Genomic DNA, 22,349 nt, shown 5'->3' with positions numbered 1-22,349 from the left:
TATTACAAGATGCCAAACAGTACTTAGTGTAGTTTGATCTGACCTCCCATTTAAAAGAAAACAACTAAAATTTACAGAGTTTATTATCCTTTTTTGTTCCTTTTGTATCTCATAATTGGCATCGGTTAAGCAATTAACCATAAGTAGAACCTCTCTCATGGTTATTTTAGAGTGTTATGCTTTTAGTGATAGATTACATCTTACTTGTTTCACAATGTCAAAGCAATCTTAGAACATACCTAGCTCTTCAAGTGATGGGACACCGTATTTCTCGTCATGGTCATCAGAAACTGGAGTAGTACATTTTTCCATTACTTCTGGGGTTATAGTCTCCACTGGCATCTCCAGTGGTTCCATTCTACTAATTAAGGTCTGGAATCGCTTGTAAGTAAGAGGAGGCTGTCCTCCATTTAATTCTATTATTCTGGATTGGAAAAAAAAAAAAAGAAAAAAAAAAGTAGTATGTCAGAGAAGAGTATATAATAATTATTTTTTTAAATAAAATATACACACGCACAAATATATTCTTACCTGCCTTTAGCATTTTATATAAAATCACAGATACACATAGTAATCCAGACAGTTTGAACTTTACTATTACTATCTTTTTTTTCCCCAGTAGGGAGACATAAATTAACTGTTTACAACCAAGTCAATTATTCTTCACTCCTGGGTTGAGGAAACTCCCTCAAGAATGAATAAGTAATGAATATGCACAGCTCAAGGCAAAGAAAAATACAGATCAGCAAAGCAGATGAGAGATCGTAGCTATGTATGAAGATACATCCAAGTCACCTACAAGACTATGCTATTGGCATTTAAAAAAAATAAAATCTATTTTTCTATTCTGGTATTGAGAACAGTAGTCAATATTACAACTGTCTTAACATGGGGAAAAACTAAGGTGTAGTTTATACACAATGACTGTTGTAAAAACACAGTTTCCATATTTTGTATTGTGATGTTAAATATATCTAGAATCTCGGAAACAGGAAAACTTCAAAGAAATAATTTACAAAATGGCAGATAGAACCAACTGTTCATTTGGGGGGGTGCTTGGGTGGGGATGGAAGAAAAGGTATTTTCAATTTAGGGTTAAAAAAAGAAAACAGGCATGGGTTTCAAAACAGTAAATAATTCCCTTTCCCTCCCATATGTCTAGCTGCCTCTCATACATTGGCTTGTAACAGAATAGAATAGGCATCTACCAAAATAAATACCCAATGTTAACAGAAGCCAAGTCATACTTCTGAATAGTTTGCAGATTATGTTTCTATAATACAGAGCTAATAGTAATCCATTTAAATAGATCTGTGGAAAAATATCAACAAGACATTAAGTAAGGGCAACAATCCCCAATTACTTATTGGATACATAACTGATAGGAAAGAGTTCTTGAAAAATAAAGGACTTTCTGCTAACTTGTGTACAGCAAGTGAAATAAGGACAAAACAATCTAACAAAACAACTAAACAACAACAGATCTTATATTTGGGAGAGGTTGCAGGCATGTTTGAGTAACTTCATTATAAAAGACAGATAATTAACATGACCACTATTTTCAAAAGAACCCCAAATCAACACTGTACTTCAGAAACAGTTGTGTATCATTTTCTGGAGTTGCAAAGTTCTACTCAGTATGTAATAAAATTTGGATGGATGGATAAAAGAGAAACATAAAACAGATCTGTAGTCTTCCTAACTATAAAGTGCTCTGCATAGAAAGTAGCACACAATATCTAACCAAATACTACATAAAATTGATACTTTTTTTTCTTTTTTTTTTCTTTTTAAAATCAGAGGTAATGGTAACTTACTTGTCTAGGTCATATAATGTATGGGAAATTCGAACAATGACCTCCACTCCAGCTTCACTAGCCAGCTTCTTAATTGCTGCATCTCTTTCCTTCCCAAATGGTTCAGAATCATATTCAATAGAAAGTTTTGCAATATTCCACTCCTGCAACACAAAACAAAAATGTGGTCCTTCAGCAACTCAGCTGCTTGATGGAGGGCAAGGGAAAGGAGAATGGGAAGGATAGGGACAAGATGGAACACCAGCTATTACCTGTGGATAGTTGCCAGAGATACACAAAGGCTCAAAATACATTCAGATACCCAGACTCACAAAAAAAAGAAGTCCAATGTTTTGGCATCTAAGTAGGAATCAGGCGTAAAAAAAGCCTCTGTCTCATTACTGTGGGAGCACACAGGAATGGGACAACTGTGCAAACTTTGAAAACTCAGCTCTAACTTTAGGATCCATATACCTTAAGAGACAACAGAAGGAAAAGATGACAGAGGCTATCTTCTGGGCATTGATCAGTAGCAGTATCTTGCTCTGCAGAAAAGCTTTTCATGTATGCCTGTCAACTTTAACAGCAGAACTGAAGTTTCAGGGGAGGGGACAGCAAAATACCCCAACCCAAACACCACACACTTTCCTTCCCTTTTCCAAATTCCTATCCCTCACCTACCAGAACGGACAATCTTCAAATTCTCAATTAAAAATAAATAAATAAATCTGTTTCCTAAAAAGAAGTCACCTTCAAGTCTAATATCCTTTATGTCACAGATGCTGCTATCAAGGCCAACAGTAACAGGTGGGGGAAAAGAAGTGAAGAAAGGGATCAACTAATGGCTAAGGCTTCTGCAACAGCAGGAAATTGGAAAGGCAAGGTACCCAGAGAATGATCCTAGAAAACCATCCTGCCAATCAAACTCAGACAAATACCTTTCTAATCCTTCAATCTTAATCAGTTGATTTAAATACACCAGCCAGACTATTTCAGAGAACTGGATTTACACCAAAGAGACAAGGGGCATTCTACGCTGTTCACCTAGGGTGCTGTTTCACTTCTGAACTCTAGCTCTCTCCTAGATGAAGCCCAGGTACACCAACCTTGAGGACAGGCGATTGGAAGGAGTACTTGCTCTTTGAAAGAAGGCTTGGCTCCTTCAATCAGTAAGTTTGCCAAGACTGACCCAGCAGGCCCTGCATCCTCAAGCAACCTCCTATGCATTCACACAACATTTATTTCCCATTTCATAATGTAAAACCATTGTCTGACAAGTTGCAGCAGATATTTTTCTAAATCTTTCTTTCCTCTGGCATATTAAAAAGAAAACCATAAAAAACGTGTCCAAGAGCCAGAGCCACGTCCCCAAGGGAGCCAAGGAACTCTGAGACAGGTGCTATGTGATGTGAATACACACAGATCACATGAGCATGAGCCAGGCACTTAGAAGAAGCATGGACACAAATAGCTTTGCACATACTGCTGGATGCTTTTAGCAACACTGATGCATTCAAAGAATTAGAGATTGTTCCAATTCTATTTTCTTTATGAAACCAGCCCTAAAGAGCTAGAGATACAGAGCAGAGCAGGACAAATTGAAGAGAACGAGGCAAGAACCAACCAAAACTTGACTGGTTCAAGTTAACCAACAGGCGCCAAGCAGGTGCCTGCTACTGGTGAAGTTGCATCTCTGCAGTCAGATGGAACCACCATCCTCCAGTTACTTAAAAAAATCCCAACCAAACAAAAAACAAACAAAAAACCTAAAAGAATTCTGCAAAGACCTGCAAAGTCTACTGATAAAAATATTCTGTTTCTATGCACTACTCCAGAGGATGACAGCAGCTGTCAGCAGCACTGTTAGCTAGTACTGCTGAAAACATGGGACACTGAATTCAGTGTCTTAAGGGAAGCAAAGCTGCTCTGAAGGACTGGAAAGAGGAAAGCAAACAAGTCATATATATGTATGACATATACATATAAATTATCTTATATATATACACACACAAATGAAAGAGCCTAAAGATCCTTGAGGCCTTTTGCAAGGATAAAGATAGACCAGCGCTCTGCCTTTTGAAGGAATTGTCCTTCAGCCTGTGAAAAGGAGAGCCCTACCAAGAAAGAGCTGTGAAACATTCATCCCCAGGAAATCCACAGATGCTGGCACCTGTGACAGGGCTCCTGACACAAGGCTCTACAGAAGTTCTACTATCTCCTACCATTACTTATCTTCTCCCAGCCAAAACACATCTACATGTGTTCTTCAGAGTTAGGATCATTGCTCACCTTTGAGACATTTAATGAGGATGATCTGAAAAGCTTGGTTCAGTGTTATATGCCCTTCACTGCACTGTAAGTGCCTGATGTACAGCTACCGCTCTGGCAAAAGAGGCTGTGAGGTTAATGATACGAGATAGATGCATGCTCCAGGTAGTGTTCAGCCAAAAGCTGAAGTCCTCAAGAGCTTCAACAATGTCTCTTATTTGTTCAAGGATAGAGGATGTCCTGAAAAGACCCTCAGTGAACAAATATACGATAAAGACACTTTTTGGTAATCTGAAGAACCAGAAGACAGACAGATGTGAATGTTCTTTTTTGACTGATGTACACTAAGTTATTTTCATTACCTTCTCAGCACTAAAATTAATATTCTGAAAATGTGGCACTCCAATGCTGTTAGGCATAGAAAGATCAGCCTAGTAACAAGATCTGAAAGAGGAGTTGTTGAAGTAGCCATTAAAGTGTTTAAGAAAATTTGTCACAGGTCACTCAAATCCAGAAGGCAACACACACGACAGCAAGATCTTTGCCCCTATTTAAATGCAATCAAACCAAATTTGGCAGGCAGGTATAACAAGTCTGAGTATCTGGGGAGTTGCAAGCAGCAACTAAGGCCACAGTGCTCCTGCAGGGAATTTTTCACTGAGGGGAAATCAAGCAAAGACCAGTCAAGAGTATCATCCAGTTACCATTTCACAATTAAAGCACAAGAATGAAGATGGAAAGGTGAGTTTTGCTTGAGTTTTCAGCTTGGTGTTGAAGACTTGGGGATAAAAATTTTGAACAGATGATCTCTTGGGAAAAACAGATATTTTTTTTTTCCCTGAGCAGTCTTGCTCACCTCAGTCACCTCAATCCAGTCATTCCGTAAAAACTTTTAAAATCAATCTACAAAGTGTTCATTTTTACTACCCTATTATAGTATTGTTACCTTAAATACATTATTATCCATGGAAGACAAAATCAGTATCAGTAACAATCCCTCACAGCTTTAATTTGCTCAATAAGACCCTTTCCCACAAAAAACTTAAACTTCTTTGACTAGAAATTGGTTTTTACCTGTACTATGCTTTTACCAAGTCTACTACTGGCAAAAAGCTTATTAGATCACTTTTAATGGCCAAAAAGCAACCACAGCAGATATTTGGCCTAAATAAAACATTACTTTTACAGGTCAGGCTTTGAACTTGGATTCATGTACACAGAATTATATTTCAGCATTTCAAAGGGAACCTGGAAAGAAAAATTTAGTAATATATAGTACCTACACTTAGCAAACCATTAGAAATCAGTTCAATTTCTGGAAATAAAGAAACCAAAACCTGTAAAGTCTAAGAGCAACTCAATTCAGTTGGTGACATGCACAGAGGCGGAAACCCCAAATCTAACAAAAACTACCTTAAAGACAAACTGCAAGGATAGTTATGTATTTGCATGGATAACAACCTGCACTGAAGTATATAGTACAAGAAATATTTCTAGTTGAAATTAGTTTGTCAGTCATATTTAAGGATAGAAACAACAACTGCAAGGTGGCATTTACCTTAAAAAGTCTGGGGAAAACATCTGCTGGCTGTCCACGAATAACAAACAAACGTGAATTCAGTTTCCGTAGATTGGCATCAAGATCCTCAAGACATTGAAGCAGGAATCTGCAAGGAATTGTAAAGAAATATTTATTTTCTGAGGCAAACCAGACAATTTTACAATAGAAAAAGGGAACCAAGAGGAACAATCCAACAAAGATTATCAGACCTTCAGTATTTGGCACATATTTTGGTGATGCATGGCTGTTCACATCCTAATTACACTTAGCTTACAGTAATTCAATATCATATAATATATTCAACAATACATAATTCAGAAAACCAAACTGCGCTGTCATTTAAGTTTTGACCTCAACACTATTCAGCTCTGGAGTGGACTAAAACATAATCAAGTCTTAACGAAAACTGGAAGCATCTTGTCACTCTAAAGAAAAAAGCACACCACAGAAAAAACAAACAAACAATCAGCTGTTGGCATACTGCTACTAAACTTAATCCAAGTCCTTCTTACAACACAGCAGCCTGAACTGTTACTAAAAACAGCATAGCAGAGGACTACATGGTCATAACTATCCCTTTGGCCTTCATTTATAAAAATAGCCCTCTATATAACAGTTTCATGCATCTTGGCTACAACCTCACTTGAATTCTTTAATGAGCAAATCAGCAAATAAGGGGGAAAAAAAAAAGGGGGGGGGGAATGGGGTGCTGCAAATCTGCACGTCTTCAAGAGAAACAGGTAGTTGCACAAAGGATGTTGAAGCAGGTTCACATGTGCAAAGATTTATTGGCAGGTACAGTAACTAAAAACAACTCCAATGGTGAAAGTTGTTTGGGGGAAGAAATAACAAAAGGAAGGAGAGGAAAAATGAAAACTCTCCCTTGCGACCGGCCAGAAACAGAGATGCTGGGGGTCTCCAGATGAGTGGCCTTCCCCTGGACTCCTCCAGCACAACAAGTGGCTCCTCCACAATATTTTTCCTCATAGTAACAATACAGTTTTCACCAGGAGCTGCTCAAACCCTGTTAGCTGTGCTTACTTACAATGCTGTTGGCACTCACCAAAGCACACATTGATCAGGGCAGCTGATGAGTCAGAGCCTGCCAGTCATTAGCCTCTGTGCACACGCATTATTGGATCCCCTGCCATAAATGAAAAGCTACACCCAAAGGGGGAAAAGAAAAAAGAGGAGATTCCCACACTGCAGGCCTTTATTCCTGAGAAAGGGAGCCTGCTGTAGCAAGGATAGCACCACAGGAGCAAGCACCCGAGACCAACGCAGAGAAAGCAGTGCCACAGAGGCCTGGAGACACTGCGCCTGCAGCCTGGGTGAAAAGGTGCAGAGCTACCAGGGAAGGGCAGGCTGCACCACTCCAAGTGCCCAGAGCATTACAAAGACAAAGGCACCAAGCAACCAGGTTTACTAAAATCAGGAGTTCATAACACACCTACGTTTTTAAGAATGAATCCTAAAAAATAACCAGTTACAATGAAAATGCTACACCTCCTAGGAGGGATATAGCGTACATGACTGTTGTAAAGCTACCAACATTTTTTATATTTTCTAGAGATTTAGCAATATGCAAGTGATGCCTGCCTAACACACAGTGCCTCCAACTTTATACGGAAAAGAATTATAAAAATCAACATATAGAAAGCTGGCAGGAAAACCCCCTAGCTGCTATTAAATGCGAAAAATGCATGGCTCACTTGACCTGAAAGGGTAACAGAAAGCAAGTCTGAGAGGAAGCCAGTGTACGAGAATACAACTGCTTCCTGGCTGGCAACTATGCTTATATGTTTAATGACTGGAACAAGCCAAAAATGTCTAATTCTCTCATTTTGCTAAATTTTTTTTGGAAAAAACAAAAAACAAAAAACCAACTCCGGAGTAGCAAGATCATGAAGGATATGCTGTATCTAAAAAGAAACTTGTGTATACTCATTTAGTTAGAAACCACACAGGAGTCATTTTAAGAATCAGATGAGAATCACATATGCTTCTATCAGAGAGAATTTGGGCCCCACATTCCCAGGCCACAGTCACTTCCAGATGGACTCTGAAAGGTACAGCTTCATTTTGTCTTTTTTTTTTTTTTTTTTGAAAGCTGGAATGACACACCTTATCACTAATCTTATCCACCTGAATCTTGCTTTCAAAGAGCGTGTGCCTTCATATATACTTCACAAAGAGCTATGAAGACAAACTGCAATAGCATCCTGGATGCCTTTGGAACAGTCCAGGAAAGTTTGGAGTTTTTTTGTTTGTTGGGGTTTTGTTGTGGTGGTTTTTTGGTTTTGTTTTTGTTTGTTTTTTAACTTTGTATCACAGAATATAGGGAAAGGGTACGAAGAGAAATTGGCGACATAAACTGCTCATAACTATTCAAAGTAAAAATCTGTCTTTCAGGAAATTGTTAGGTTTTTTTCCTATTTGCATCTCAGTTGCCTCTAATTTCTCAATAACATACAACCCTAACATACATACAACCCTAACATACATCTTATAGCCTGGACTTGGCACAAAATCCTATTCAAGAAGATTACATGCACTGACCCAGTCTTCAATTCACATCCAAGATCCCTAAACTTGCCCTTAATACTGTTTAATCTCTATTTTGTTGGTTCCCCAAATCCCCTCTATTATCTCTCTTAACTATCTCTTACCACACTCCTGCATTTCAATCTCTATAAAACTCTTTCATGTATTTAACAAACATAATGTTGTAGACACAAATTGTTAAATATATGTAGGAAGGCAGCAGTAGAGTGGCCATGAAGACACACATTCCCCCTGCCTGAACAAAAACAGATCAAATGAAAAACAGTCAAACCACAGTCTGAGTTGCAAGACTGTCACTGAAAGCATATTGTTCAAAAATAACTGACCAAATTAAACCCTAGTGACCCTGCAATATCTACAGTAACAGCAATGCAGAAGAATACTGCTTTTGACTTTCAGAACACAAATTCAGTTTACAAGTGGTTACTTGGAAGAAGCATGCACTTTATTAAGCATATTTGAATCTTTCAGTTGGACCAAATGTGTTTTAAAATGTGCTGCAAATAAGTACTCATCTATTTTGTTCTCACCAGCTATATTTATGCTATACTACATCTGAAGGCATTTTCTCATTAATGTGTTAATAAAATTTGTCAAAAAGCAGTGCCTTTACAGATTTGCCTTCCTCAATTAAAAATGAACCTTCCTAAATCTTTACTTCTAGATACAACCACTACCAAGAAGATTATAGTTGAATCAACTGCTTGTCATAACCAAAATTTTCACCTCCTCTTTTTCTCATGAGTACCTTCAGAATTTGCAGAAGCAAGACAGCATCTTTACTAAGGTTAAATACATGCTAATTAACACCTAGCTTCGGGTATATCCAGGTAAAAATTAGTCTGAATTTAAGGAAGGAAAATTCTACCTTTCAGAACTTCTGCATTCATCTAACGTGTTAACATATGCCTATGTGAATAGGCCTACATGAAAGGAAATTTTTTAATTGTACCAACTCCCTGGGACAACTTCTAATTCCAGCACTTTCTCTAATTTTGGCATGGCATTGTAATGCATTGCATTTATCACCTGTCCTAGCAAATTACCATTTCATCTATAACATATGCATGTCAGGGAAGAGTAATAACATGTCCACAACATGCACACCCCCCCACACATTAAGCATACTAATAGAAAAATAATAAAATTATTGTCAGCATCCAACACACTGTCACAGTGAATTATTACCGGATCTGGAAGAGAAGAGTTTTTAGTTTTCCAAGGTATCATTTTGACTGGTAACACCTGTTCGCAAGTGAAAATCTGAATGACTCTAACACCATGCATAGGCACTTACTGCAGCACAGGAACATACAGGTGTTTGCTCAGTGCAGACATTTAAACATAGTTAAGAGTAGCATTCTAGCACAGACAAGGCAAAATTATTTGAGCTTTCTCTCTGAAGATACACCAAAATGCTCACAAACACATTCCTTTCACAGTATAACACAAATGAAAATGAATGGTATATTAGTCTGTGAACTGAAACAAAGTATAAAACCTCCAAGTCATAAAAAGTAATTTCTTTTCAGTATACAAGCTCTTGAGGCAAAGTTTCTTCACAGCAGCTACAAAGTAAAAGCTACTAGGCTTGAACTCTATTACACTTTACATCAAAGAGTGGCAATTAGGAGCTATTTAAATCTCCCCCTACAGTAACAGGTCATGCTTCTGAGTCTGCGATCTAAAACTTTTTCCTCTCAATCTAACAGTCAATGGGAGAGCACTTTCTTTTTCACTTTGAATGAATATAAAAACTGCATGACGTGACTTCATTAAAAAGACACAAATAGGATGCATGGATATTTTTTATCAGATTAGAGCATCAGCCCAGGTTTCTGCATCTGGTCTTCAGCTTCCCTTGGACAAACCAGAGAAAGGAAAAGTTCACCATTAATTTCACAGTAGCAAACCATGTGAGGCACATACATGACTAAGGTGATGGAGGGAGGCAGAAAAGACCTACTTATTTTAATACAGGGAAGATGCCAATGCAAAGCATACCTGCCTTCTTAGAGGGCATTGCACACATTTTGCTCAGGGTCATCTAGTTATGATAGTCAGCATTTTCATGAAAGCTGCTGAAAACCACATTCTTTAAAAAGACATGCATGTAAAATCTTAGCTGTTTAATCCAAGAAACTCCACAGTTTTCCCTGCTGCCAATCACGCAGTCTGCTTGGGGTCTGAAATCTAAACTAAATGTTCTGCCCCCCTGCGTCTTAAGAGTGACTGCCAGAAACCGGTTTGCATAATACAGATCATAATTTTAGCTACCATGCAACTGAAATAAACTGGTACCATCAAGGCAGAAATTCAAAAAGTTAAATAGCTAATTGTTGACACAGTTAGCCATTAACAAAATGAACAAAACTAAGCACTATATCACGCAGCCTTCCTGACTCTGCACTATTAACATGATTAAAGACTTTCTCCAGGGAAGAAGTCAGGAGCAGTCTGTTTAAAAGGTAGCATTTTTATTTAGGAGATTTGCAAGAAGGATACTTACAGACACACTGTTTAAGGCTACTGTTAAGTCTTGTTTGGGGTTATTTTTAGGAGTAATAAACACCCTGAAACCATAATCACACAGAACCATCCCCGCCAGTATGAAATGAGGACAGTTGCTGGGAATTGAGGGGACTTAAAATGCAATGACTTCTCTTTCAGGCATCATTCACATCTGAAAATGGTGGTGCTAAGCCATTAAGAATCAAGAAACTTGAGTTTCAGGTTTTTTTCTGAACTGATCCAGATTCTGAATTTAACCATTAAGCAAGGCAGCAGTGTCAGACTGCACAGCCAGTACCACACAAAAGAAAGGAATCTAGTCAGGCTTCCTCATTCTGAGAAAGAAGTTTAAAAAGTTGAGTGAAAAAGAACAGTGCTAAAACCTGTTTCATTCCTAAGTTTAATTAATATTTTTACCTATGACTGATCAACTTCCAGCAATCCATCCAAACTTCTGTTTAACCAATCTTTCTAAATACCTTCTATCTACCCACTAGTCCTCATGCCAAGCCATTGATCACAATCTCTCCAGTGAAAGAAAAGCAGCACTGTCAAACAAGAGACTCGTGTCATAGATATTTGATTGCCACCCAGACTTTGCCTATCAGAATTATCTTAAACAGCCTAACATCTGCTGGTTTTATTTTCCCATTCAATTTTTTTTTCCCCAACATTGCTATCAGGTATTACTCCTTCGTCTTTCAGAGTTTAGTAGAGCTGGATTCAATAAAAAGAAAGAATTTTACATACTGTATGACATCAACTACATTTTTTTATTTTAGCTTACAGCATTAGACCCTGACTGTATTAATAAATTATGCAATATTTATTTCTCTTCATGGGAAGAGAGTGAGCCTTTCTTTCATATATGTCTGCTATTTTGCCATATGTTCGGTTAAGTCATTATGAAAGACCAGTACCATTTAGGTAAACATATTCCTCATACTGGCTTCTACAGGAATAATAAGGCAGATTTCATCCAATACCAGAACAGAGTATGAGACACTGAGAAGTATCTCAAATTTTATGTACCTATATACAAATATTTAATATTTTATCAGTATATTTTCCTGTTTGATTGCCACCAACCAGTGCATCTTAGAGTGAGCAGTATATTCTTACGAAACTTTAAGAAGATTAAGCTCAGACAGGATTTAAGTGTTATGTACACTCCACCGCATCCTTTGGCAGCAAGCCATAGTAATATTTTCCTATTACCAAATCAAGGTCACAGAGGCATGCCTTATCATATTACATTGTTTCAGCAAATACCACATACAACTTCCACATCCTAAAAAGGTATACAAAAATAAATTTCATAAAGGTATTATCCTTTAAGCGTATACACAAGAGCAGGAAAAAGTTCACGTTATTCAACTCTAGATACTGAAGTGAAGTGGCTGTGGGAGCTAGCTAATCTCCTGCAGGGTTGCTCTACAGTCAGTGGAGAAAAACCAGCTCCTTTAGAGTGCAATTCAGGACTTCAGCATCTTTCATAACTTAGTAAGAGCTGATCCACATGCAAAAACAAAACCAAACACAGACTATGAAGTGCGTCACTTGGCTTCTTTCCTCTAATATTTACTACTGTTATAATCTTCAAGCCAAAGCAGAGCTATTATGGGGGAAGAATGCAAGATACGCCCAAGCCCATATACAGCTGAAATATTCGTAACTGCTGTAAAAGAGTTTCTTAAAAAATAAATTGAATTCTTTGAAAAAGGATGAAAGAAAGGGCTTTGAACAATAATTGAGAGAAAGCAATGTTTAAAATTTAATCTCTCCAAGCTGAGTCCTTTTGGGTGCATCTTCTTTGAAGCTAAATAGTAAAGACCATTTCACATATAGAGTAGGACTAGAATACGAAGTACAGCAAGCAATACTGCTCTATTAAGAACAACAAAAGTATTTGAATTTAACTTCACTTACATTGGACATAAAGCTAGCATTTCCTTACGTATCATTCCTCATTAATTTCTTTCCAACTGAACTACCTTTTCAAGGGTAGCATTCCCCAAAGGAAGGAAACATACAAAATTTTTGTCCTATTCAAAAGACATTCATAAAATTCCCAAATAGCAATCTGTATTTGGTTCCTCTTTTGTGAGCCATACGTCACAGCAAATAGCGTATTTAGCTTCTGCAAAGATCTGGATCTTAACTTCACATTCAAAGGGCACCTATTATTCATCTAAACTATTTCCATATAACTAGCAACAAACATCTCAGATTACTTGCTTGTTACAAAGGTCAGCCTTCTGGTGATAGGAGACTAACAGGCTCACAGCTTCCTAAATCTCTCTCTCAGTGTCCTCCATTCTTTAATGTACATATTCTGCCTTTATTTTTCTCTAATCCTCTAATTCCAATCTGATAAATCAAAGTCCTTATTATTTAACCATAACTCCTTATGCCTACTCTTTCCAGAGAGAAACTAGTTGGATCCATAAAGGAAAACCCAAGAGCAAACAACAGTATTTGCAGTGGGGACAGCTGGGGAAATAGGACCTAGAATCAAATTACACAACTAAGTTACTTCAGAGTACAGACATGCTTGTATTTAAACAAATTTAAAACTCCTTATTCTCATGTACCCAAGTTCTCTTACTTAAATGGGCAGCTCATAAGGCTTGATGTAATTAAGCCAGACCTGGCCTGCTTTATAAAATAGTTCAGCCATGTTATTTTCAGCAATCTAAGCTGTCCATGAGAAAGTAACAGCTATGGCTCATTTCAAAAGAGCAAGTACAATAAGAGCACTATAACAAGATACAGTCTTGCAATCTGATTCTGAAGGACAAATTTTATACTGCCCCTTATTTACTTTAATAAGTAAATTTTTACTTTCCTTACATTAAAATGACCTTTTTAAGGTTATAATTACTACTAATAAGGTTTTGCACAGTTTTAAGTTTCCCAGAAATGAAACAATGTGTAAAATAAATATATTTCTCAACTATACTGTATAAATAGCAAGTCCTTAAGGTATAATTCCAACATCTCTGGCTTTCCATATCTGAAAAATCTATTAAACTAATAGAAGAGAATTAAGGACAGAGCTGAAATCTACTAGCAAGCACAGAAATTGGTAGAAAGTTTGGAAAACAGAAAAAAAAACCCTGAAGCTATTCCTGAATATCTTAATTAAAACTGACTGGATTTCATCTCTGTGGTGCTTGCATTATGGTGGTCAAACATTCAGCATTATCCTAACTTCCCATTGCTACTCTTATGAATCAAGAAGGCCAAAGTTTTCTGAACTGGTCTTTCAAAACTGAAATGAGTCATTTACATCTGAATACAAGGTAAACGTGAACAAAATGTGTTCAGGTTTTTTGAGTAATAATGATGTAGAAAGAATCAACATTTTTAGAAAACAAACAAACAACTAACTGAAACACAGCTTTGTTTTTAAGCTGCATAAATCCAGAAAAACTCTACTTTGTCCCAAACTTTCTTAGCATATGAGTAGACTACTGGAGCTAATGGTTTACTTCAAGCTGCAGAGGCCTTCCATCTCAAAGTCTAGAGCTGACAAAAAAGATGCACAGAGCTCAGTAACGTAAGCCCTGGTTAACAAAACAGAAATATAGCTCAAGATATAATACGTCAAAAAATCTAAATAACCTCCAGATAAACATGGTATCCTCATGTGCCACAACTGCAGCAGTTGACTGCAATACTGAAGGTCAGGACCAACAGAAGGTACCTCACTTGAAGTAGCTAAATTAATCTTGAAAAGTTACATAGTAGAGTTAAGTGGAATATTCTGATAACTAAAAGTGATATTCAATCATCTCTGCAGAAGTGATAGCAGTTCAGATGAAGAATTATTTTATGAAGAATGAAACCTTTATTAGAACAACTGTATTTTTATATTTTCCTTGTTTTCCCTGTCTACCCATTCCTTTCAGAACATGAGAATGAATTACCAAGATTCACCTCCTCAACACCAGTTACAGATTTTTTTTTTTTTAGTATTTTGTTGAAAGAATAAAGGTAGACAACTGGAAAATATCATCCTACATAGGATCACTTTATTTTTTCCAGTTTGCTTGTGCCAGGATCAGAATTAATAGCAATGTAGAAGGTGCAGACAGGAACACTGCCAATTTAAAGGGAAAAAAAAAAAAAAGAAGAAAAAAAGGGTGGGGGTGGCACAAAGCCCACCTTCCTGAAGGTGGATAAACTTTATTGGAGGCAAAGTGGTTAAAATAAGAGCAGCTGAATATCAAGACAAACTGTTAGCATTCCAGAAAAGAGACACTCCTAAAAAAGAAGATTTTTTTAATTTTTTTTTTTTAAAACTCCAAAGTTATTTCTATAGATAAAAATGATAGGGGAGCATTTGTAGGCCCTGAACTCTGGAAACTTAACCACCATTTGTAAGTATTATTGCTATGCAGAGCCTTCAAGCAAGAAGAGATGTTCCCCACTAGAGGTCAAACTGGAGAAAAACAAACCTTAATTGCTTTAATCCCCATACAACCAACATCAAGGGGCAAGACCAAAGCCGGGGGGGGGGGGGGGGGGGGGGGGGGGAGAAGGGGAGGGGGAGCCTACAAAGTCTGCAGCTTTCATTGCTACATGTCTCATAACCCGATCATTTCCTTCCACCATTTGTAAGAAGAACGTTTCAATATGAATCAACAAAAATAGTTTCCTAAAGTAGGTTGTTGCTGCAGCAACCAGGCGGCTGTTTGGACTACTCCCTGCCACAATGACCTACTTTTCCAGTTATACATAACCATTGTAGTAGGAGCCGAATTTCTGCTTCCCTTCCGAGCCGCTCCAAGAGGATTCCTGTACCATGGCCGAACTTTATTCCTAACCGGGACAGAGAAAGGCTTCGAGCAGGTACGGGCAGCGGGTCGGTTCTGCTCCTCTGTGTTGTATTTAGAAGTGTTAGCTGCTAAAGGTTAAGTGAAACCTAGTATGTGCTCAGAGTTCAAAAAGTACCAAGCCAATGTTCAAAACCGGAGGAGCTGATAAAAAAATAGAAGGGGAAGGTGTCAAAACGAACAGCAGCTCGTGAACAACGTGTCCCCTGCCAGGATCAACAGCTGGCAGCAAGCTTCAACACAAACAGACTGCTCCAGTGCTACCATCCAAGTACACGCTAACGGGCATAATCCTTTATTACAGGTGTAAGTAACATTAAATCTGCATAAAAGAAAAACCCTCGTGAATGACGTTTTTAAACCCTGTTTAACACTGCGTGGATGGTGGAGCGGGGACATAAAAAGGTACCACACAAACCCAGGAAGAAACGTTGACTATTAACTTAATTTCCTGTTTACCGTTGCTGTTAGTGACCATTAACCTCATGACAAAGGAAAAACGATCACCAGTGCAACTTTTCATTGAACTGTATCTTAACCTCATGAAGAAAATAAAGATTATCTCTGTAGAAATAAGCGTACAAGGCTTCAAACATCAAGCACAATGACTTGTGCATAGGTATTTTTTGATCAATTTATGCAAACACCATACTCAAAAGCTTTCATTCAGGGTGAAATTTAAGAAGCAAGCACAAGAGACTAACACTTCCAGGCGAAAGACAACTCATTCCAACAAAAGGCATGCTATGCATTACCATATAGTGCATCCTAATTAAAACTTGAATTAACAGAAAGATTCTGACAGATACAGCTCATACTATGAAAGCAGAAAAACAAAGTACATGCAGCAAAGCTTACTTTACCTTAAGTCTTCTTAAAACTTGTAAGTTCAGCAGGAAAAATACTGGAATCGATGACAATACGGTACTACAAGTTGAAAAGTTTTTGAAATTTCCCACACACTTTCACTTGGGAACAAATCATAATGAGATAATTACTCCTGCAAATCTCACACTCTTCAAACAGAACAGAAAAAAAAAAACCAACCCAAAAAACTATTTTTACTTTACCATTGCACTTGACAAGCCATAGAGAAGCAACTGCAAAGGTAGCATTCTTGAAGAAAGATGGACTAGCAGAAGAAAAAAAAATTGTAGAATTATGAAAAAAAAAATCAGAAAGGCTGCTGCTGCAAGAGCAACATCTGATCACTAGTAACACTTTTCAGTTTGAAAGCATGACCACCAGGGCCAAAAATGCAAGCTCCATTGTGCTGTCTTATACAGAAGTAGTAAAGAACTGGAGTAAAACTTACAGTAGACGTAGCACTGAAGAACTTTTCTTCAGCAAACTAACGCAATGTTTCAGAGTTATCATTGAAAAAGAGAGGTTGGTGGAGCTATATTTGAAAGAATGCAGAAAGCCAAAATCTAAAATGTAAAAATAGGAAGATCCACATTATCCCCACAAACCCATTATTTTCTTCATGGTTTAGAAGAATAACACACAACTGCTGAAATAAAGTACTTCTCACCAGTAAATTTATTGGCAACTGGCTCACAGAAAGGAAATTTCAATCAAATGAAAAAACCCTGCTCACTGAAAAACACCATGACTACATGATGAAAACTAACCTTTATACAGATCTCCTCAGATTATGAAAGCCTTGAAATGAAAGGGGAAAATATACCACAATTAAAGCTGAACTATCAATATCGCAGCAATTTACAACTTTTTCCTTTGTCATAAACTGAAAAAACTACACAGTAGTAGATGTTTCTAGGTCATACCTGTTGAAAAAGTCACTCATAACAAGTCATTTAAAGAAGCATTCACAGGATTTGGGATATACTGCATAATAGCAGTAAACAGCAAATGGCTACACTGTCTAAAAAGAAACACAGACAAAGCACAGTAAACTAGATCTTACTAAGCCTGTCATCTACTGAAAAGTAACTATGGAAAGTCACAGGAATTATCCCTAGGCTACCCAAATAAAACAAATAATTCAGATGACAACCTTTGCTTGATCACCCTCATTAAGACTTGGATAGTTTCAACTTCTTGAGTTCACTCATAGCAAGACTTACGAAAACAAAGAACAAAACCAAAATGCAACCTCCTCCCCATCAAAGACCCTTCTGAAACCTGGGTGGCAAAAAAATCACTCTGTAGAATATTTTATTTTAAATGCATATCTCAACTTTTACAGATGTAGAGTCATGCCACTCCCATGAGCAGGTAATAAGTGAAACAATAGTAGGCAATTGCTAAAAGCTGTATTGTTCTCTTTTTCTACTTTAGGACTCCTAGAAAAAAAGAGTTTGTTTATTCTCAAGAATGTGAAATATGAAGGAGAAAAAATAAAAAAAGAAAACCACTTGATGCCACAGAATTTACAGACAGAAAACTTCAACTCAGAGGAAACTCAAAAGAGAACATAGGAAAGAAAAATTGTACTCCATTCTTCAATTAATCCAATGTATTGGAGATCAAATCATTAACTATTTTTAATGCCAGTTGCTTTATAAAATGGAGTCTCACAATCCTCTGTACACTTCTCCAGTACCAGAACTGCACAGATGCAAAACAGAGATAAAGCTTGCCATGGTGTTCTGTATCTTTCGTGCATAGAAAAATTGTAACCACGCAGACCAGGATCATGTTTTATGGACTATACAAAGCATGAAGTAACAAGCAACCTACATGGAGTTACCCATTTACTCATCTTTCTGATGAAAATTGCCCTCCTATTTCTGTTCTCTCGATAATTATTTTGCCCCTCTTTCTCAATTGCAGCACAGTTTACCCTTTGCCAACGGGGTAAATAGAATATTGGCATTAAGGAAAAAAAAAATATATATCTGCAAGCACTGAACTCCACAGGTTCCTTACTATAAAAAGCGTTTCCTAAGTCATGGATTCCACGCTTTGGATAGATAACAGAGAAAAATCCAAGTTTTCCTTACAGGAGCTGTTCCTAAGTAGCCTGTGCTGTAGATATTTCATCTCCATCACTGAAGAATCAATAACAACATATATTCATACTTCACAACTTCCCCATCTGAGCTTAAACAGACTTTTTGCAACATTTCTGGTTTCCATTTTGAAAGGATAGGAGTTTATATTATGAAAGGAATCAACCTTACAGTGCAAGGATGTTGCAGCCTTTATTTTTCACGGCTGTGCAAGAGTCACAAACATACTAATAGGTGTTAAAAAAGGAATGCATGTGACTGAACAGGAAAGGAAATGCTTTCCTACAAATGAAGAAACACTGAGATAAAGTAAGTTTCAAAGGCAGGGCCAGAAAATTTCTCTAGTTTAGCTGCAGGAGGAAGCAACGCATAACACAAAAGCTCAGGTGTACATGACATCACATGCCTGCCAACACAGAAATTAGACTTGCATGATACATCCTGACCCACGTTCAACTGGAAGAAATCCCTTCCATCTCTGATAATCTGAACAGGTTCCATCCTATTGCAAGGAACTTGTTGCATTAGCACTTCTCAAAGAGATTACGAGCAACAGTTTGACACCTGAATTTACTTATGAAACCCTGAGTATTATCAAATTCTTATTTCCTACCCAGGTTTACCCATATAGACTTTGAGACCTTTCAAATACTAATGCAATTTAAAAAAAAAAGAAACAAAGCACAGAACTTAAGAAAAAAATGTGTATTTTAGGAAGCTCTGTTCACTGCAGCTCAGCTACTGTCTGAACTAATGATAACAAAGCTTATGTGTAAATTTTTATTCTCTCTCCATTACTAATTGGTATGCTCTCAGATTCATAACTGTTCCAAAAGTACAGATACACATGTAGACATTTGCCACAGCTGTTTCCATTTACACACTTGAAACAGAACGTAGCAATATTGACCTGTTTTCCCCAGTCCTTTCCAGTCTATCCTTCAGCTCCACTGAAGCTTTATTCCTGCATAAAGAAAAATTTACACACACAAAACTCCAAAGCAGTGAAAGCAAATGCTTAATGGTGACCTGAAAAATATATGGAGGCTTCGGGGTTAGAAGAACATGGCAATTATAGTTCACCTGTTGACCTACATTGCAAAGAACTTCAAAGCCAGAAGCATACAGAAGCACACAGAAGCACACAAACTAACCTTCATCCACATTTAAACTGGAGTTCTGAAAAATCTAAGTAAAATGTATTGCACCTAAATACCATGAAGTTCTTACCCTGGTAATCAAATCCAGTCCTTTCCTAGAGGTAACCAAAGGCACAGCTATTAAACCTGCGAAAATGTGATATGCAAATTACTAAGCCTATAAAACACAAAGCCGCATACTCCCACACTACTTACACAACCAATTCATGCTCAAGCTGACTTTTGCCTTTTTAGGTCACTATGGGAAGGCCACAAAACTCCCTAAAGCAAAGAGTTGCTTTCAATATACAAATTAATACATCACAGACTTTAGTATGACTTCGACACTGAAAAAACAGCCGACTTTGCTGGCAGCTTGACCTTCTTCCTACCACAGGTTATATAACTAACCTGAAAACCTGCCAGGCATTGAGAGAGTATGGAAAAGAATCACTTTCCTTGAAAATAAAGGCTCCCATGCTGTAGATAAACTGTCAGAAACCAAAAAGTTCAGGTGGTACAATGATAAACAGCTTTTACTGCAATATTTGCATAATGAAATATGTTTAAAGAGTAGCTGCCATTAGTAGCAATGAAGACATTTTCATAAACTGGAGGAAAATATACTTTATTGCATGAAAATGGCCAAAAGAGGAATATATTAAGTAATTTGCTTTGAAGAGCTGATGCAGATTCATTAACTCTGCCACACAGTGATCAGTTGGGGGGGGGGGGGAAATCTGTATTCTTGATTGCCTAAAAAAAGCTGCTTTCCTGTTCATCACAGATGGTGTTTGTTGGGGGCTATCACCTCTCCTTTTATCACCAGAGGAGGTAACATCACAAGCTGCAGACAGATTACCTTCCCCTGCTCAAATAAAGAATGTGATCTACTGATACTTAGGTAAAATAAAACAAAAATACATTTCTGGTACTGAGAGAAGGAAGACTGAAATAATCCTACGGAGCTGTTTCAATACTACGTTTGACCCTTGATACTCAAAAGTCCACATGCTACTCTTACATATCAAGAACACTCTGCCCAGTTCTTCTCTTGATATCCTCAAACCTGGAGATTAGTGATGTAAAACCAGGTCTCTAAAACCTCCAAACTTCTTAACCTGAGGAATTAGATTCCTTCAAGAACAATCTTGCAGTCAAAAAGCAAATTGTATAAATGCTCACTGGAATTTTTCTGGCCTATAACAACTGCAACTTGGAAAAAACAACTTATTGAACACTTCGTATAAAATTGAATTTGCAGTACTGCCTGCTCTCTCCAGACCAACCAGTGCAGACTTCTTGTCCAATTTAATAATAGTTACATTACAGAATCTGGGGATACAAGATCATCCACCGAAACAAGTAAACAAGCATAGCATAATTTCTCAGCTGGCAGGGTTATTTCTCATATTCTAACAGTTGGGCAAAAAAAAAAAAAAAAAAAAAATCAGGCCTTTCCCTTAACACAGTAAAAAGGCCCATACTTATTTTCGACAATATAACTTCAAAGGGTGTCAACAAATGGCAAGCCACAGAAGAAACCAATAATCACTTTCAAAAAACACCCAGTGGTTGCTACACACACAAGCAATGCAGGCTGCAGTTATATGGCCATTTTAATCTGGCTCAAAGTCATACTGCCACTGAAAGAAATAGTACCTGCCCTCTCTCGCCTCTTCACTACTACTATGTGACCTTTTTGCTGGCACAATCTACCACAGAGGTCACCCCACCAAAACTGGTAACTAATCTCTTTCGGACAGGTTGATGAGCTAACCTGGTTCACCACAGGACTGTGTGCTATCACAAAAGGGTGGAACCACCCCTTTCATTAACGCTGCAGGATTAAAACCATGAGGACATACGTCAGTGTGGTTCAGTGACGTACTTTGTAAATCATAGGACTAGATCATATAACACGATGAATTATAGAGGGAATAGCTGAACTGCAAGTAGGCAGGGCTTTTGGTGAAAGACGACGAGTGGGCAGTCTAGGTGTGCGGCACTGGAGGGTTTCTCCAATCTAACCGTCAGTACCACAGAACTCCCACCTGAACACATGGCTTCTGAAAACAAGTTACCACTCTTCGATAACAGATTTTGAAATTTACAGATTAATCACCCTCGATTTAGTGGGCTGGTTGGACAAAAGTGCTGCAAGTTGCAGGCTGCCCTGGAGTTGATCCCACTCATTAAAAGGTATGGCGGGTACGTCTAGAACACTGCACCGCAACACTGAAGCTCCCTTGCAGACCTGTTACACCCTGGCTGTAGCAGCGGAGTGCAGCACAGGCTACCTACCCTGTAAAAGAAACCCCGAAGTATCTACAGAACACATACAAAACTAATGTTACTCCCAAACCTGATCTATGTCTAGCTTCGTATATGAAACACCAAGAGCATCATCTCTGTATTTTCGAGAATTGGCTTGATGTTAAATATTTCATAAATCAAACAGATTTTCATCCTAAGTGCTACACCATGAAAACAAACTTAAAGGGATGTTTTTAGCAGGGAAGCCACAATGATTTTGGTGCACTCCTTTTTACATACCAAGCATGTAACCAAAATTAACAAAGTATAATACACAAATTTTGCCTGCCTGAATTACAGATATTATATCATTTAAAACTGAAATCATTCATAGAATAATTCCATTGACAAACTTTCTTCACCAATCTTTCTTT

The 22,349-nt window shown here is 37.6% G+C and overlaps 1 protein-coding gene across 2 annotated transcripts in view; it reads right to left on the bottom strand.

Moving 5' to 3' along the window:
• The window catches only part of CRY1 (cryptochrome circadian regulator 1), a 38,219-nt gene that overhangs the window by 11,666 nt on the left and 4,204 nt on the right, over window positions 1–22,349 (bottom strand). For both annotated transcript variants that reach the window (XM_052789489.1, XM_052789490.1), the window contains exons 2-4: window positions 5,623–5,731; window positions 1,818–1,960; window positions 240–424 (exon numbers count right to left, since the gene is read on the bottom strand). In XM_052789489.1, the coding sequence (XP_052645449.1) occupies window positions 240–424; window positions 1,818–1,960; window positions 5,623–5,731 (437 nt within the window). The remainder of the gene's footprint in view (window positions 1–239; window positions 425–1,817; window positions 1,961–5,622; window positions 5,732–22,349) is intronic.

Source organism: Harpia harpyja, chromosome 6 (assembly GCF_026419915.1).
Source record: "Harpia harpyja isolate bHarHar1 chromosome 6, bHarHar1 primary haplotype, whole genome shotgun sequence".
In the NCBI taxonomy this organism is placed as follows: domain Eukaryota; kingdom Metazoa; phylum Chordata; class Aves; order Accipitriformes; family Accipitridae; genus Harpia; species Harpia harpyja.
The sequence above is the reverse complement of the archived record's forward strand: the minus strand, read 5'-3'. Positions and strand labels throughout refer to the sequence as shown.